This window comes from Ambystoma mexicanum, chromosome 6q (genome assembly GCF_040938575.1).
Source record: "Ambystoma mexicanum isolate Mex_15411 chromosome 6q, UKY_AmexF1_1, whole genome shotgun sequence".
In the NCBI taxonomy this organism is placed as follows: domain Eukaryota; kingdom Metazoa; phylum Chordata; class Amphibia; order Caudata; family Ambystomatidae; genus Ambystoma; species Ambystoma mexicanum.
Genome location: NC_090937.1, coordinates 78631744 through 78651932, shown reverse-complemented (window position 1 = coordinate 78651932; position 20189 = coordinate 78631744). Strand labels below are relative to the sequence as shown.

The window sequence follows — 20189 nt, the reverse complement described above, 5'->3', positions numbered from 1 at the left end:
CTCTGCAGGGGCACTTGCCTCATCATTACTGCACTTGGTCAATGACACATGAGAGTGGGATCTCTCAGCACTTACCCCAGCTTCTGACTGACTGGGTGCACTTCCCCCCACCCTCCATCCCCTGTACTTGTCCCGCCTCCAACTCCCCTCTCTTGCACCTGTCTGCACACTTGTACGATCTGAATGCACCATGCCTTGAAGATCGTGTTTTTCCCTTGTCTCCCCTCCGTGCATGGTGGCGCCTCAATGCACTTGGAAAAACTGCAGAATCGTCGTCAGACCTATTTGCTATCTTCACCATTTATTGTATTATATGCACTTGTTCCATGAACCCACTCTGCCGGTGCAGACTTGCATGGTTCAGAAATTCAAGGGCTCTGAATGACTGTTGTTTTTCCCATTGTTCCCTCCCTCCTTGAGCACTTTGAAACAATTGCTTTGTGTATAGGTGTTTTACAAATAAACAATACCATACCCACCGTGACGTACACCTTCACCTACGTAGTTTACAGCCACAATGGGCATGGTAATGCAGTGGCTGGGTGAGATGTAACAGAGGCAAAGGGAGATGGAGGCCATCGGCCGCAACCACTCGGACCATATGCAGACAATCCGGGATGCAAGCCAGGGTGCAATCAGAAAGATTGCATGCAACAATGTGAGGTCCTTAAGGGACGTAGCTGAATGCACAGTAGCACTGACAGCATTTGGGCAAAGGGTGCGGGAGATGACAGAAGGTGACTCGGCCTTTGCGGAGCAGATCTATCAGGGCAATGAGCTCCACCGGCAACAGCTGCAGGGGACAGGCTTAATCCCTTCAAGGTCAACAACACCAACGAGGAGTCCCAGGAAAGCACCCTTAGGCGCCAGTCACTGCGACAGCTGCAGACCAGATCACCGGCTGTTGGGAGTCAGACAAAGAGGGCACGGCCACAGTGATTGACTTGCCGACTGTTGGCATGGGTTGCAATGCCATGGGCACTTTGAGGGGGTGGGGTGATGGGGGATTGTTTCCTGGGGGTTTAGTGGTGGGTGAGGGTAGGGGGGCTTGTTTGCTGGGGTGTTGGTGGTGAGTGGGGGAAGGGAGGTACGTTTAAGAAAAATATGACCTAGTTAGTTGAACAATAAAAAATACGTACACATTTGTGATTATGCTCATGTGCAGTTTATTCACAGAGCTGGTAGTGGGCTGGGGCGGGCTATTATTCTGAAAAAATTATCTATTAGTGCCTGCCGGGCCTGTCTCCCGTCATCCCTGTGAGTGTCTACTCTGGCTCTTGCCTTATGCTGTCCCTCTGCCTCTTCCTCTGGGTGTGGCTTTTCCGCCTCAGGGGGTAGTGGCACATTCCTCTTCAAACAAATGTCATGGAGCATTGCACACACCAGGACTATTTTCCCAACTTTGTCCAGGGCATATATCAGGGCTACACCAGTGCGATCTAGGCAACGGAATCCTGCCTTGAGGCGCCCAAAGGTGCATTCTATGCATACACAGGTCCGGCTGTGGGCATGGTTGTAGGTGGTCTTGTGTGGTGTACATGGATCACGCACAGGGGTCATCAGCTGCACCAGCTGTGGTTATCCAGAGTCACCTGCATGGTGTGGAACGCTGACATTAGTCACTTGTCTCATACCTGGGTATGCTCACACACTGTCAGGGCATTGGTCGACGTGTGCATGTATGTGTACATCCCGGCCATGCAATGTGTGCTGTCCGTGCGGCCTTTGTTTATGTTGACATGCATGCCTTTGACTATACATGCATCCTGTGGAACTGTGGCAGGTGTTCTGTGGTGTGTGCCAGATGACTGCACATGGGCACATGGCTGTGTCATGGGGGATGTAGGGAAATACTTTCCCCAATTCTGAATTTCAACAAGGGTAGCTCTACATTTCATCATCCACATTTTAGAAAAGGTTTGAATTAAAACTAGGGCCAAAGGTGTGAGACTAATGGGTGAGGCTCAAGCTGTGCCTAATAGATGTCAGTCTTATAACGCAAAAAGCACATGCCAGCCAATTTGAACTGGACCCTGCATAACAGGTTTTATCATTTGCACACACCACAGCAATGGACTAAATGCAATTAAAGAAAATTAGCATACTAATTCTATTAATATTTCAGGACCCAATAACATACCCCCTACTAATATTCAATGCAATTTAGACCATTGCTTATGAGTGCAAAATATTGGTGCATAGGGGTAAAGTGGCCCATTTCATTAAAAATGTAAAGATATTTGAACTGTGCAAAGCCAACTGAAAATGTAGGAAATGTAGAATTAGATTTGTTTTGCAGTGAATATGTGACAGGGTTGAGATGCATGTTGATTTATTCAAACTGGCTCAATTGTTCATTTATGAAAATGGAGGAGGAGCGCTCGGTGAATGTAACATTTTCTCTTCAGCGCTGCAGTTTGATTCTCAGTCAAAGGCACAAAGGAAATCACGTGCTATTTAATGGGCTGATTTGTCAAAGGGGGTGGGGGGTTGCCCTTGAATGACACATGAGTTTGAGAAAAAGGTTTGAAGCAGAAAGGGCTGGGTCAGTCCCTCACTAACAAAGGGAGCAGAAAGACTGGGAGAGAGTTAGTTCCTGGGCAGGCTGAGTCTCCTGGGTTCTGCCGCCGGTGCTGCAGGCGGAGTGTCTTGTGGGCTGTCTGTCTCTCTCCTGGGTTAGCAGTCGTCAGAAGAGCTTCAGTTTTCCAGCACCCTTATCTGTGTTTGACCCTGAGTGCGGCAAGCAGAAAGGCTGGTGAAGGAATTTGTGGGTTACTTCCAAGATGAGTTGGGGAATATCGCCAGCTGAATCTAGGTAATTATGCAATAATTGAGGAGCATGTTAAAGTGGATTTTTGATACTAGGTAGCATAGGTTAAATACATAATTTCATTTTTAGGCACTGCATAATAACATTTGACATGTGTATGTAAAACTGTGTTCATATTTTTCCAAGTTGTGCTTTTCAGAGTGACAGAGGCTCTGCCAGTTTTGTTGCAAAGTTCAAGGCCAATGACAGGCTGAACTCTGGGCATTATCGCAAATACAGTGTTGAGACCCATTGCAGGAAAAACTTCACTTATGTTTGAATTACAAAGTGACTGCACATGCCATTTTGTGTGACTTGCATATTTTGAGTTTCTGATAAAGAATAACGATTCGAAAAGGTGATTTAATCTCATTGTATTTATTCTGCACTCAGTCTCATGGGGTTGGCATGTCTAGAGATGCAAAACGTGCAGTAAGAAAAATATCACAGTAAAGTTAGTCACTATAATTTGTTTTACTCTGAGAGGCTGAATGAATGTTTTGTATTTCATTTGCATGGTTAATGTATTCTGGGATGCAAGCCACAATGGCATAAAAGAGTGGTATTGTACATAAAATACCACAGGAGGGGATGAGTTACTTATTCAGAGTGTAATAAATCCAGAACTTGTTCACCGTTAGTTCCCCTGGTAAAATAATTATTAGGCAGTGTTCTGAAATTAGTCTCACCACTATACAAATACCCCAAACTTACCACAATATATTACCAAGAGCTAACAAAATACCACCATACCACTATATCACAAAAGAGAATACCACGAGATGCTAAAAAATATAGTCCAAAAAGATCTCTAAAATTTGACAATCTTTTGGGTGCTGCTCTGTGGGTCTGTGCTGTGTCACTTTCCTGGTGCATTGTGGTACATGTGGTATAATGTGTCGCTGTGTCGGCAGCAGTGTGTGTCCATCAGCATGGGTGTCCAAGTGTGTCTGATGCGTGCATGCTCCCTTGAATGCCCCTGTCATTGGTGCTGGTGCTGCCTGAGTGATGCCAGTGCATCCACTTCTCATGCCTTACTTCATTCCTGTGTTGTCACACCCATCGCCCCCTTTTTATCTGGTGCTACACTGTGCATATGTGGCAGGGGTTGTACTCACCCACAATCCAGGTCCGTTGTCCTCTGTGCCTCTCTATGTATCCTAGCAGTGTGCATAGGACCATGGAGTTGTGGGTGGAACCTGGGTAGCGGGCACAGCAGTGGGTCATGATGAGGTCAGGCCCGCAGGTCACCTGCATGTTGAGGGAGTGGTAGTGCTTCAAGTGCACTTGTGATAAGGCTGTATTTGCGCTTGGTGTTGTTGGCACTATTAACATTGGCTGTAATAGTGCCAGCTGTAATAGCTCCGGTTCCTTTTGGGTCCGGCGGTTTTTGCGCCAACTCGTAATGCAGCAGAGAGGTATTGGCAGCGCTAATACCGTTAGCACCGGATTTAAAGACTACTGCCCAACTTGTGAGGAGGCCCTTGGCCCTTTCAATTAAAGGAGGGCAGAGTATTGGTTAAAATTTGGTAGGATTAACAGGGAATATTTGATTATTAACAGGGTAAGCAGAGGATGTAATACCTGTAGAGATAATAGTGGGAAGCACCTGAGTAGGAATGCACTCTACATTTGCAGAATTAACCAGTTATGATATATATATTGATAAGCCATAGATATAGTTTTGGTTAGAATTACACAATTAACGGAGTTTACAGTGAATTGTTAAAGGATAGGAATTATAGCGTCCACTAATATAGGCGAGTTAGCTGATGTAGAATATAGACAGGCAGCAAAAAATGTATAGGAACAAATAGGGATAGGATGGCAGGTAATAAATATAGTCTATAGTTTACAATGGGTTACACTCAACTAAGATAATGCACAGTGGCAGTTATACAGCCATGCACAGGATAAATGTAATATACATTACTGAGCTCTGTCAAGAGAGACACCAGTGCACTATTGACTAACCTGATTCTTGGGAGTGCTATTTATTGTAAGGTAACACAAGTAGGTCACATAATAGAATACGTTAAAACTAAATGGTAGAAGAATAGAGATTAGAAGCACACAGAGAGGAAAATATGACAAAACTGACCCAAAATTGGATTTGTGGAATGTGAAAAGGCCTCAGCACCCAAATCCAAAGAAATAATATTTTATTATACTTATGGTCACTTGGTAGAAGTGGCATTTATTCAGAACACACACCTCGCAGATTAAAAGGAGGCAAAGATACATACAAGAAGTGAGGTAAGTATGATTCTCATCATACAACTCAAAATCAGGAGGGGTGGCTATATTGAGATGTAGGAATCTACAGATCAAGGTTGTTTCACACAAAAAGAATAGTCAGGGCGAGTAGTGTCTGTAATATTGGAAATACAGGATACGCTAGTGATCATAGGGAATATAAATGACCCCAACGATGGAAGACCCACAGTTTTTCCACAAAGTGACACAACATTTACAGGATGTTCCACGCAAATCAATTCCACATGGGGATGATTTCAACAAGGTGATAGACCCAATGATAGACTGTTGCAAATCGCTGATTAGATCTACATGAAGCAGGAGAAGCTGTGGGGTGTGAAAGCTTTAATGCTGGAGTTCAACTTCTTTGATGCTTGAAGACCTGAACATCAGAGGGCCAAGGACTGCAGATTTCACTCAGCATTGCGCAACATATGCACGTGGATTGCCATGATTATGAGAGAAGGGTGATCATATTCACAGAAGGGCTATCCCCATCTCTGATGGGAACTGGAGAATACTTAGAACAAACACAGTGGTGTGTGTTCCAATCAAGAATTATTTATGGCCAATGTGGCTTATTTATGTGACAGACTGTTGAACCACTTAGTGCTGCTACACAAAAGAGATAAGGAACATCTGCATTTCAGACAACACTCCAGTGATGTCACTTGTTTCTCACAACTGCACACTAAAAGGGTGGCTTGGAAACTCAATGTAGCAGTAGTAGAAAATGAAATTATTAGAGACTTAATGGTAAAAGAATAGTGAAAGAAGCAGAATGATTTCTACGGGTGAACAGGAACAGGTTGAAGACAGGATGGCTTGGGAAGCTTTTAACTGTGCACTGGGGGATGATCAAAAATCAAGTGGCTCAAGAGACTGGAGAAGGAAATGTTTGGAAATGCCATATGCCACTTGCAAAATCGTGAACATATAGAATGAGCTGATGAAGCAGAAATACGAACTGGATAAAATAATATCTGAGAGAGTAGAGTACACACACAGTCTTTTTTACAAGAAATTAATATCATGAAGAAGTGGAGAAGTGCAACCCGCTACTGGCACATTGCCATCAAATGGCAGAGAGCAGGAGATCCATTGGTGTGATCCCAAAAAGGAAGGGCAAGATTCAATTGATTTTCACTAAACGTAGTCACTGCAAACTGCAAAGGTATCACTGAGGAAAAGAACTGTACATTTTGTTCTGACAGCTGCAAAGACTTATTGCATTTTATGTTTTTTTGTCCAATTTACAATGGATAAGGGAGAGCAACAACATTGATTTATTTTGATTTTGTGTGATACTGGTTTTCACTAATGTTGTTCTGAATTGGGTTACCTCTGGAGAGCAAAACAACTCAACTGGATGGAAGGATTCTATCTTAGGCAGACCACGAAAATCAGAAAATATCTTTTATGGACAAATCGTTATAATAATACTGAGTGAATTGTTTAAAATATGTTTACCTTACATGATGTATGTATCATACATACTGTTGTGTGTTTTATGGCATGTTTAATTCTGAAGAAATCTTGAAACTTGAACTTGAGGAAAGCAGAAGAAATATGCACGACCTAGACAACAAACAAATCAGCAGCTTCTTTGAGATATTATATGGCACCGAAGGACCACAAGAGAAGAAGGACATTAAATCTAATTCATTTCTATAATGGAACTACTGAAGTTAGCAAAACGGGGTGGAGCAGTTGGAGAAGGAGCTTACAATATTTAAATTCCCGGGTAATGCCCAGGAAAGAGTGATCTGCCCCTGACGTTTCATAGAATCTGCTCGATGGTGTATATGAACCTCTTCTCAATATGTATAATGCCTGTGTATGCTGGCTTCCAGATACGCGGTGACAAGCAAATATTTCAATCCTCCTGGAGGACAAACCAAAACTGATATGAGGAAGGTATAAATATATAGGTTTTATAAATACCATATTTAAGATGAAACATAAATCCAGACTAGCTAAATTTAGGGAAGGATCTTACACCCTCCAGTTTGCACTATTCCCCATACTAAAATGAATCGAGAATATGATTATTATATTTGATGTTATGTTATAATTTCATTCATGGATAGGCAGCAGGTAATGCATAACCCAGGATCCTTAACACTTCTGTATTAAACATGTAGTTTAATACATGTAAGTAAATGATATGAACATTTACTCGTGCGCCAAGCCTTAATTTATGATGTGGGCAAGCTTGTCACCAAAGTTATTCACAAAGAAACTTCCTGACATGATCATTTAATGATTTTAATACTTTTGTGGGTCACACTATAACACAATTGTAGTTATAAATAGCCAACACATGCCTCATGCGCATTACCGTTCTCAAGGTTGACATAACAATTTTATAGCTTCAAATTAAAGCAAGCAATGGTTGCAACCCAGAGCTATTGCCAGAGGTTTAAGATTAATTCTAAACCTTCCAGCCATCACCTCTTTCATTTTGCTTTGTCACTTTGAAATGGCGGATATGCCTAGATGTAGGTCCCGTACCTGCTGGGCCTAGAGCCCCAAGCTACTCCTCGCTGATGATACCCAATGAGGCCGAGACATGTCTAGGGATGCTCGTGGTCTCGTGCAGAAGGAATGTGACCAAGCAGTTTGGGCTGGAATGCCCCTTTGGTGGTGGGTTCGAGTCTGATTTGCATATGGTCTTTCTCCTTTTCTGAAATGGCTTGGCAGGTGAAGAATGATGGTCTGGAGGGTTGCACAGAGCAATTACCAGAGGTTTGAGATTAATTCTAAACCTTCCACCATTACATCTATGTTTTTGCAATTGTGGAATGGACATATGAACACAAGAAATTAAAAAATACTGTTTTAGGAATTAGACATATGCAAATGCTTAGTAAAAACAGAAAATGTTTTTTGAAGGAAAAAAATCAAATGAAAATAAGGGAGGGGAAACATAATAATGAATTCCAAAAGTTAAATTCAAAACATAGTTAATCAAATCATTTAAAACAACTGAAGACATTAAGCATGCAATTAATCATGCTTGGTAGTTTTTGATGGTTGAAATAAAAACTCCACTTCTCGTCGGTTCCTTGTAGTTCCAGTGGCGACTCTCTGACTTCCAGCCCAAGAGACCTGGCTTTTATGCGCAAAACCCCCCATTCACACAGCCTGGCTGTCAATCACCCAGCAAGGGGATTGTCCAGCCCGGACAACCACCTCAGCCAATCATGACAAAGTGCGACTTGGGTTTCTTAGGATACCCTGTGCAGGGGGTGACTACACCCCTCCCTCACATTCAGCCCACCTAGACACCGAGGCACCTTGAGGAGGGCTTGTAGGTAGAAGCCCGCCAAAAGACAGTGAACAAAGAGGGCAAACATAGTTTGCAGCGCAAAGTAAAACAGAAGAAGGAGTTTAACAAAAAGAAATGGCGAATAAACCTCACCGGGGCCAAAAGAAAAAGGATTTGGTCAAGCGGGTTTAAGTTTAAGGCTAACACAATAGCCTACAATATTACCACGGTTATATAAGATAACCGCGGTAGAAATTTAGGGTAGATACCACTGCCACCAGCCATGTCTAAATGTTAAAAGAGCGAAACAATGCGCAAGGAGGTACAGATAAAAAGAGTTAAGAGTTAACCCTTCCAGCACTCCATGTAAGATGGTGTGTACTGGATCTGTGGTTAAATTTGACTAAGTAAAGTAAATGGTAACTTTACCCTTTTCTGGGGGACAGTAGTCACCTCAGAAATGGAGTCGGTGTAAAGTCTGAACGACAACCCTGTGCCACTGCACTGAAGGTGCTGTGTGACACACACAAAGAAGGGGGCTACTGAAGTGGTGTACTCCAGAGCTCACAATCTTAAAAACAGGTAAAAGGCACATAGCAAAATACAAGTAAGAGTGGGGGGAAAGCTCACACTCTTACCAAGTGGAAAGAAATAACTCTAGAGATCCAGCAAAGGTGCTGGGGGACTCATTAGGTAAGGGAAATTAGCCATGAAATCAGAATTCTCCCTAACAGAGAGTGAAAGTGAAAGGGACAGGGAGAGGTGTCGTGTGGAGAAGAGAAGTTGGAGACGTAAGAGAGTAGTAAGAGGGAGGAGTGGAGAGAGAGACAGAGAGAGAGAGAGGAGAAGGACAGAGGTGGAAAGACCTGGGGAACATAGGGGAAGGGAGGGCAAGGACAGGTGGGATTAGTAGTAGGAGAGGGGATGGCAGAGAGAGAAGGAGGAGAATAAAGAACGAGAAGGTGGGGTGAAGAGGGAGAGAGAAGGCAGAGGAGAGAGAGAAGGCAGAGAGACGGAGAGAGAAAGAGGGGTAGGGGAGAAGACAAGAGGTGGGGAGGGAGAGAACGAGAGGGGTACAGAAGCTGAGAGAGGAGAGGAGAAGAATAATGAGTAGGAAGAGAACAGGAAGAAAGAATGACAAGATTGTGGAAAGAAGTGATATAAGAAGAGGCACCATCCCAAACTCAAATTGATCACATTGTGGGGCACCAAGAGAGCAGGGAATACTTAGAAAGTCTCTTAGGGATTGGGGTGGATAAGAATGAGGCCTTTATCTCCTCAACGCCAGAATAGACAGAGCAGATTAGATTCGACAGTTGCATCCAGGGAAAATTAGGGAAGCCAGGATTAGTGTAGTGCGAGCCCATGGGAGGCTGAGGGACAAATTTGGGACACACCTTAGTTTCAGTCTTAAATCATTAAATTTGAATTGTTTTCCTGGAGTTTGTGGAATTATTAAAACTAATTGTGACACATACTAAAATGAAATCAAATTTTCTACCACAGCATCTCAAGCCTATTGGTGACAATAATTGAGGACACCTATAATTGTTAACTGGATTACTTCAGAAAACTCTTACACATTTCTGACAGCATTGCAGCCTAGTTCTGTCCAGCATACAAAATGGTCCTGCACACACTCTTGCAGCCCAAGCTCAAGAAAGATCATGTTCTGCAAACCTCTTCTGCTAAAAACTTGGATAATGGCCCACTTTGGCCATTCAGGGCACGACAAAGAGCATCCTCTGTGACTAGGGCGCGGCCAAAGAGCATCCTCTGGGCGAAGTGACCACTGGCTATGGCTGTGGGAACAAGCATGTCATTTGAGTTGGTATATTTGCTGTCATGAGCAGTGCATGACGTTGGCAGGGGTATGGTTATTTTACTATGGCAGTAGCCAAATTATGGTTGCATAAGGGATCTATGTTTGGCACATTTGTGGGGTTATGTTGTTTTGCATGGTAACTTTAGTGGCCTTTTAGCATATGGTTTTGCTGAATTTTAATGGTTTAAGGGAAACTTTATTATATTGCCCTTTTAACCAATGCTTTTTCTTAGTTTTTAGTTTAGTTACACCCGGTTCATAGCCATTGTGCCAACTGGGTAGGGCTGCGGCACGTTTCCCTGGGTATGGCCTGTGGACGTGCCTTGGTGCCCAATCCACCCTTCATGGTCACTGGCCATGGCCAAAGGTCACTTTGCTTGGGGTATGGCTTTTGGCCACGTCGTGGGTTATCCAAACCTACCAATGGTGACATCTGACCTTGGCCTCTGGCTATGACCAATGGTCACTTTACCTGGAGCATGGCTTTCATCCATCCCCCATGCCACCCAGTGCCAGGCTGTAGTGGGCAATGCTCATGGCCTGCATCCATGGATATTGGTCACTGTGTGACCTGGATTAGGCAAAAGGCTGTCCCGCCTCTTCAAAATGGGCAATGGTCACTTTTCTCTGGCACCCTGCAAGCCAATCATAGTGGGCACAGGCTATGATAACGTTACTCAAAGCATGGCCTTATGCATCTCAAAAATGCCTCTGACTATGGGGAATACAAATTAACACAATTAATTTCCTAGTCTTTGTGGTTATGAGTTACAAATTTGTACATAAAAGTTCAAAAACACTTATATGTTCCCTTGCAACTTATTTAATTATGGCTATGAATTTGTGTGGGTGTAACCAAATAGGTACTACAGATAGGATGTAGTATCGAACATAAATCAACAACAGTGTACAGATCATGAACAAATCAAAGGGTGGGCAAAATGTATCAACTCTGTCCACTTTCGGAACTATAATATAAGGATGAAATGTGAGGTATGCTTGGCAAAAACAATGTATTCTGTGTATGCACGCCCCTATCCAGTCCATGGGTCTTCTGGGCGTGCTAAAGAACGCTTCCGCCGCCCATGACATTTTGAGCTCAAATATAAGTGAGAAGCAAAGAGACTCTGTATCTCCTCCTTACATCTTGCAATAATGGTTTTAAACATGTTGTTTATTTAGTGTACACGTTCCCATAAGAGAAGAGGTCAAATAGTCTTCTTGGATAGGCTAGTACGAAAGCATGCAAGCCCCCGGCCCTATTTATTTATCTTTAATGCGTAGGAGGGCTGTTACCAGTGCATTTGCACTGGGCAGTACATTGTTCATCTCAAACGTTCACCTTGCACACGTATAACCTTTGTCTGAACTATATGTATTAAGTTAGCACCCTTAGTAAGTCAAGCAGCCACCCAAGTTCTGTATTGGTGTCCAGTGATAAAGTCGTCCGGGAAATGGGCAGCCAAGGGTCGACATTTCCTGAAAAAGGCCCCCTCATTAAAATGAAACACTTTCCCCCAATATTCTACGATGGGAGCGTATAATATAAAATGACACCCATCCTAGAATATTTGGGGAAAGTATTTCAGGGGTCAGGAAAATAAAGTCGCCTGCCTGGCGACTTTTTCCAGGCGACATTATCACACAACCTGAGTATTCTATGAACAAGCCCACGCTCTGAGCAGTCTGGTGACCACATCCTCCCTCCCTCTGTTAACCTGAGCCGCACTGCATTTTCTGGAGCACAGCGAGAAATACACCTTCCTCTTTGCACCTGGGCTGTTCCAGACCCTTTTCAGTTTGCATTGTGGACACGTAATAACGACTGAAAACAACCTTATCTCTTGGACGTTTTTACAAGCGAGTTGGACGAATAACTTTTTTATATAGCTCTGACTCCCAACAGCGCTGTAAATGGCAGGCGGTCCTGCTACCCAACTCTATGGTACTCAATGTACGGACTTCAGGCGGACGACGAGGTACGTTTGCCCCACCGATATTCAAACGCGTGAACTGCAAAGCACATGCAATCTCAGCCGTGACCTCTTAACCCACTGAGCCACCCTAGAGGTGGACATCAATGGAGGGCTCTCTCAGTAAGCATGCAGCTCTGAAACTGGACCGTTCTGCACATCACAAGCTCGAACCCCAGTCATGGCCGGACCAACCATTCATCCTTCTGAGGGCGATGCAGTGAGTACCAGTACATTGAGTAATGATAACACCGAGTATTACAGTTTCAAGGTGGGAGGAATCCAGCATGGAGCACTGTATACAAACCTGATGTTATTATTCCTCATTATTGAGATTGAGAGATATAGGAAAGCAAATGTCAAATATAATGGCAACAGAGATATGGCATACACTCCACTTACCATCTCCTGCTTGTTATTGGCATACAGGAAAAGTGTTGTTCCTCTGAGCTCTGCCCAATACCTGATAAAATCCTGTTCGAAAAGAAAAACATGCTTTTTTAAACTTCATATCATATTCAGACTTGCTATCATAAATGTGTCCCTTATTGTCCCTGCCTCATACGTAGAAACAATTACTCAAGTTTCCTGGTGAATGTGCAGCAGTTAGGCATTTGGCCAGGCAACGGGTAGCATAGCATCCCTGCCTCAAGCAAATCTTCTAACAAAAATGATGGTGTACATTCCATACAGTGAATTTCTGTTTGCATTGCTTTGAATATTTGAAGGAATGATTAAGTAATGTTATTGAATTTAGTGACCTTCTTGGGCCAGCAATGTGTAGTGGTGTACGTATTCAGATGGTGTACGTGTTCAGATTCCTAGCGGACAATGGATGCACGGTGAAAGGTATCGTTCTTCAACTTGTGATGGATACACTTTTAACTTAATGGTTGAAGTGCACTTTTCTTCACAGGGACAGTAGATTAAAGTATAACAGAGATTTGGGGGTAGATCTTTATCCTCTGCAGGTGCCTCCCTCTGGAACAAACTCCCTGACTCTCTCTGCCTTGAGCCGGCACTCCTTAAGTTCCGGAAACTCCTCAAGACCTTCCTCTTCTCTTCCTTTTTCTCTCTCCCTCTTCCCTGTTAACCTCCTCTCTATTCTTGCCTACTTCCCACCTACCTCTCACCCTAACACCGCTCCACTTGCTGACTGGTCGCCTGATGCACCTCCACAGCCGCTCAGGTCTCAGGTTCCTCCACTAGTCCTCACACCTGCCCCCAGGCCTCTGCACTATGCTCACCACTACTGCACTTCTGGAATTCATTCCATGGGAAGGGTAACCTCTCTGCACGATTTAACCCAGAGCCCTGCTGGACTGGGCGACTTGTTCCCTCCACGGACCCTCACACTTCCAGGCTGCGCACTTACATTACCTTAGAATATATTAGGCCTAGTTCGCCAGGCCTTGTAGGGTCGTTTTTTTGTTTCTCTATGTCTTCTCCTTCCCCCCTTATCACCTGTATGTTCTTCTCCTTCCCCCCTTATCACCTCACTCTCTGTCATGCACTTGCACTATCTGAATTGTCGTTGGCCTAGCACGGTTGTTTAAGGATTGTATGCCCCTCTCCCTGTCCTCTCCCCTTTCTCGCCTCCCCTCTTTTCATGCACTTGCTAGATCATTCGGAAACTTCAAGGCCTAAGAATGACTCTGTATTCCCTTGTTCCCCTTTCTGCCTTGAAGCGCTTTGAAGCACTTCACTTGTGTATAAGCACTTTACAAATAAACACATACAATTACAATTACAACCAAGCTAAAAATGTCCTAACATAGCACAAGATTATAGGCCAGTCTGGTAATATTCGACCTATTGTTGAGAACTTCAGCATTTTTGTTAGGACCAATCAGTGGACATGATTTTGATATGCTCTTAGTAGTTAGCACCACTTTATGGACCAGAATGGAGACCTAATGCATGAGGAGGTATGCAGTGCCATAGCAATGTACTGGCCTGACAAGCCCATCAGTATGGGTGATCCCAACAGCTAAAGGGCGCATCTGTCCCACACAAACACACAATATCATCTGCTCCAGACTGCACACACATTTTGGCTGTTGGACCGAATTGCATTTTTGTGACAAATAAGACCACTGAAGATTGTGGTTAAGTAATGGTGGGATGATGTGGGCCTCATAGTTGCTGCATGCTAGCCTCTAGCTAAGTATTAAGTCCCAGAGGCTGGTGAGTCTCGGACAGATTTATTGGCAAGTTTGTGTTTGCAATTTACAGCAACAGCCCCAGTCCCATCTCGCCTCAGTTGCCTCACTTCTCCAACCTTCCCTTCCTCTTTCAACCACAACCTTGTACGTCTAAACATTCTACTCTCTCTCATACTGACTTCACTTGAATTCCACTGCATACCAGCAACTACTACAGCATTAATCATTAACGCTTTGTACATATATACACACTCACATATAGAACACTAAGCATCCGACGGGTGTCCTCTTGCCAATGCAGTAATTGTAGCCAGATATGTCTCCAGCAAATGTTTTCTATTCTCTGTGCAATGCTCCCAATACGTTGCTGGATCCCATCTTGTGGGAGGGCCCTTGAGTGGACATAGGTGTTCTGGCGCCTCGGTACCTTAGGGGTTCAGTGGGTTTGGGGGGCGCTTTCCACTATGCTGGAAGATGTAATAGAGGCCTAAAATGTACTAGAGACACTAGGCCTCATTATGAGTACAGTGGTGTACGGTAAAAGTGGTGGTAACGGAATTACTGCCACCTTTACCATACCGCTGAATAATGAATTGGCACCACCGGAATTAGCACCAACAACTGGTGGAATTAGCGCCAGCAGAATTACCGCTGAGATCCACAACTGTATTTCCGCCATATTTCAAGTTGAAATACTGCCGAAATACTGGCCGAATTGGACAGCACTTCCACCAAAAACACAGCAGAGTTACCTCCTCCTAAAAGGTGGAGGTAAATACATACAGTCGCGCCTAGAAAAACTTGTGTACAGGTGCGTTATAAATGACATCATATCATATAGGTGACGGAAATCAAGTCACAGGTGCACCCAATCCACTCAGAAAGGGTACATAAGGCCCACATCGAACCCTAACACACTAATCAACACCATGTTGCGACTAGCTGTTGCGAACTGGGACATGCAGCTGCTCCTGCTCCACATTGCTCTGCAGAGGCAGCCACAGCAGGACAGGGCACAGTAGAGGAAGAGGAGGGGGAGACACCATGCAAGGCGAGTGCACATTCCCCGGGTCGTTCCTTCACCCTTGACATTAACTGACATCCAGCTGATTACTCTGTGCCGGCTGAACAGGGAGACCATTCTGGAGCCACTTGCCCTGATCCATGATGACATGCAGAGCAAGATCAATATCAGAACTGCCTCACCCCTGCTGCTGAAGCTTGTGTCGGTCCTACACTTCCTTGCCACTGGCACCTTCCAGCACACTGTGGCATGCTGCAGGCATGTCCCAGCCCACATATTCCCATGTGCAGGTGCATGATGCCTTCCTGCGCCATGCTTCCCGGCACATCTCCCTGCCCACCCCCCCAGCACAGATAAATGCAACAAAGTCACGTTTTCACGCAGCAGCCCATCTGACCAATGTAACAACTGCTCTGGACTGCACCCATGTGGCGTTGGAGAGCCCCCAGCATCCTAAGAGGCACACAGCAACAGGAAGCAGCATCACTCCATTGATGCCCAGGTCACCTGCAATGCTGTCCTCGTGTTCACACATTACTGTGCCCACTTCACTACTTCCACCCACAATGCCAATGTCCTGTGGAACAGCACAATGCCTGCATACATGGAGAGGCCAACAAGCATGGACGCTAGGTGAGTATGAGTACCATCACACAAAATAATCTTGCAGCACTAGGGAAATGCAATGTGAAGGGGGACATCACTGATCAATGCATGCCCTGGCAAGGCACTATAATGCAGGACCTGCCCTCTCACCCCTCACATGACAGCCACCAATCCACAGGACTAGGCCACACAGGACAATACATAGTATGTCATTGATGCATATTGCACCAACATGTAAGTAATACACACACCAAGGACTGCAGGAACAACAATGCATAGAGAACACATACCTATTCATCCAATGCCACATTTCAACACTGCACAAAGACAATGCAACACTTGCAGACAGTGATTGCATGTAATATGGCAGTCATGTAGGTGATGCCATAATGGAAGGAAAGCAGAAACCGCAAACGTGCACAAGAACAACCAACCATTCATAAGGGCACATGCATGATAGCACACAGGCTCAACACAGGCAACATGCACTCTACAATGCCATTCACATTCTATGACGGTGATGACTGCTGGTTGAGAGATGTGTGACACTACACTCAATAACTGGGATGGAAAACCATGTTGTGCAACAATATGGAAAAAATGCATGAACAGTATCAATCATCATCAATATTGCTTTAAGTGTCGGTAAAAAGTATATTACATTAGGAGGATACGTTTCGATACCATAGAGCAGTTTTGGTACGAGTTTGCTTTCATAGAATTTAGTAGCAGGTTTCAAGGAAAACTTACAGTATTTCTGATCAATCTTAACTAACTGAGAAGAGAGATCATATACACAATCTTTAAACCACAGTCTTAGTTTCCCAATGCAGGGCTTAGCATTGATTATCAAGCCTAGGTAAGTCATGGATGGTACAGTATCAAGTTTTATATCACCTATGTTCCATCGATAGGAGCTCTTAGTCCTCCATCTAGAAAGATACATTATCTTGGTCTTTTCAGGGTTGACCTTCGTAGAGTGATCCTCAATATATTTAACAAAGGAATTAATCTGTTGCTGAAGGCCAACCGCAGTACAATCGAAAAGTAAAAAATCATTTGCATAAGTCAAGGATCTTACCCTTAGATTGCCCTTGTTTAGGTGACACAAAGACTGAGGACTTTACTGAGTCGTCAACACCAGCGAGATATAAAATGAACAGACAGGCCACCAAAACACATTCGTGCCTAGTCCCACATAAGGTAGGAATAGTTCTAGATAGGCCACCAGAGTGGTTTAGACAAACTTGTATGTGCGTGTCATTATACAATCCCACAATAAGTGTCAGCAAGCCTAGAGGGATGCCCCATGCTTGCAGTTTCAACCAGTTTATTACGGTCGACTGCATCAAATGTGGATGCCAGATCGAGTGACGCAACATAAATAGACTCATAGGACCCCAACCAAGCCAGTTGTTGTGGACAATTTAGCATGAGTCCATTTAAAGGGATCCCCAAGTTGCACCTAAACCCTGTTTGCCATTTGCTCAAAATATGGCAATCTACAATCCAAGATTCAAGGTGTGTTAGCAAGATTGATGCAACAACCTTACTTTCAGCGTCTTGAGGTGCAATCAGACAATAATTTAGTGGAAAACATTGATCCCCTCTTTTGTAGATTGGAATTACATATGCAGTAGACCGGGATTCTAGCATTTTAATGGAAATCACAACATTCTGAATTAAGGTACATGGAGCTTCAGACCATAAGTCAAGGTCGCTTCTGTATAGAAAATTAGTAAGCCCACTAGGGCCAGGAGCACCAGAGGAACTAAGATAGAAAAGTGCATGAAACACTGCTTCAGGCCCAAAGTCTTTAGGATTCAGACCTGTGGTACTCACGTGGGATAGTACCAGAGGACAGGGTTCATGATCTTCCTTAATTGAGAAAATATTTTGAAAGTTAGTAACTCATGCCATTTCATTTACTGCATTGATTTGCATGCTTGGTTGTGAAATATCAATGCTGTTAACCAGTTTTCCAAAAGGATTTTGAGTCTTTATTTACTAAGCTGGTCAGCATACCTTCAGAATCTTCTTGACGTCTTTTGGCTAATGAGTTCCACGTCCAATTTTTATAGGACTGTCGAACCTTGCTAATATGTACAAGAGCCTCTTCCCATGGTAGTCCCGAATTGGACTTCAAATATCTTATCATCTTCCTCCTGACTTGTCTTCTAGGTACGAGTTCCTCACTATATAAGTGGAGATAACCTTCTCTTTTACCCTTAGGTAGACCTCCACCATACCCAGTAGTGCCAGAAATGCCTATGAGAGTTTTAACAAATGGCCCAAATGTTCCTACTGCAAGGATTATATTCTTCAGTTCCTCTGAGGAGGATCGAGGTAAGTTTGATAGATGATTATTCATGTGAGTTATATTGCCCGCATGCCACACACTCCTATTGCCTGCCCTATTCGGGATCAGATATCTAGGGCCCGTCAGTAATTCACCCTCAAATTCCAGTTCAATAATGAAGGCAGTTTCCAGCATGGCAAGATCACTCCACTGGGTCGGTGTAACCACAAACAAAGTACAGCGAGAGTACAACCAACTACAAACAAAGATATAATCAAGGGTTGAGGATCTAGATCCGTCTGACCATGTTGGTTCTACTATAGCCAAAGTGGATAATTAGTTGTTCAATATCTCCAAACCCAGTCCATTCAAACACTTAAGCCAGCGGCTTCCATTTCCCCTTTTGTTATAACCCCAGATTCCATTCATCCCCACATCATCAAGCAGTTCCGGAGTGATACAGTTGGAATTCACATCTCTAGGGAAAGTTATATGGCCACCCAAAAAACTAGAAGACCATTCCTCGAGATAATCCATCAACTGTTTCAATATAACATCCAGATTCCCCATTTTGTTGTGCCAATATATATTCAAGATCAGGTAGTCTAAAGCGGTCCTATTCATTAATCGTATATGGTAGCCAAAATTCCATGACATATCTCACTTGGCCCAATTGCATGTATTGAAGGGGAGGAACAAACATCTGTTAATAAGCTGCCCGAAGGCCGTCCAACTGCCTCCGGTTTAGCCAATTGGCAGGATACATGATAGCCATCCATAGCTGGTACCTCCGGCAACCATGTCTCCTGAAGAGCAACAACTGTAAAGGTTTGGAGCTTATCACCCAATTCAACATTTGAAAAAAGTTGTGTATGACTCCTAGTATTCCAAGAGATCTGAGTAAAATCTGGTCTCTTGTAGGCATCCAGGACATTTTTGTTGGGATGCTTTCAGTAACCAAGACCAATCATTGGTTTGGTCAAAGAGCTGAATCATATCTTTCAGGTGCTTTGATTTCAGTCCTTGGGTTCAAAATCTCACTCCCCCACACATATTTCATTATCATTCTCATTTAACCACAGATATTGAGAGGTATCAAAACCAAGGATTCTAAAATTCTCTTGTTCATTCATAATACAGTCTCAAAGCAATTTCGATTTAACAAAGACTATAGAGAGATCTGCTCTTAAGTGATCAATTAAATCTACCCGTTGTAAATCACTTGAGGAAACTCCAGCCAACGTCAGTAAAGCCGAAAACAACTGTAAAATTGCAGTTCTTCTCAAAATCCCTGAACAGTTTTCTGGTAATAATGCCTCAAATATGATTCCATAAAGTCGTTCTTTTGGTATAAAGCTCTCGTTTCCAAACCACCCAGATTGTGCCAAGTTGGAGTGTTTCCCTCGCGTTCTTACAACATCAGGACCTACCGGATACCTAGTCCATAGGTCTCTGGTACTCAGATTGGAAGCATAATTAGCACTTTGATTTTTACTGTGATCTCCCAGAGAAGAGCCCTCATCAACCCAAAAGTTCCTTCACACTTCCTTAACAAATGTTAAGTTTGGTTGCAAAAAGTCCAATGTTTCAGATGTTCCCTCATGAATAAGGCTACGATCGATTGAGTTAGGCTTGCCTGGAATCGGCCCACCTGCATGTACCAAACCGTGTGTTACCACCATACTGGCATGTAAAGAGGTGTCATCATCATACATAAAGCCATCAGAAAGTTGAGGATCTTGACCCACCATCCCCAGAAAGAGATCTTTAGATGAACCCATACGGGTATTCACTGATTTGCAGTTATACACAGACTTAGCATTTCTACTCTTTCCCAAAAATATGGTCGCATCAAAAGGTCGACCATTAGGTATACTCCTGTAGAGTGGAGCCACTTGTTGGATATACTCAGATTGATCAGGCCTTTCTACATCTGTTCTGTACCTCACAAAACATGATTT

General features: G+C 43.7%; 1 protein-coding gene across 2 annotated transcripts in view; it reads right to left on the bottom strand.

The window, feature by feature from the left end:
• Nucleotides 1-20189, bottom strand: part of STAP1 (signal transducing adaptor family member 1) — a 618379-nt gene that overhangs the window by 517923 nt on the left and 80267 nt on the right. For both annotated transcript variants that reach the window (XM_069630495.1, XM_069630496.1), the window contains exon 2: nt 12537-12608. In XM_069630495.1, the coding sequence (XP_069486596.1) occupies nt 12537-12608 (72 nt within the window). The remainder of the gene's footprint in view (nt 1-12536; nt 12609-20189) is intronic.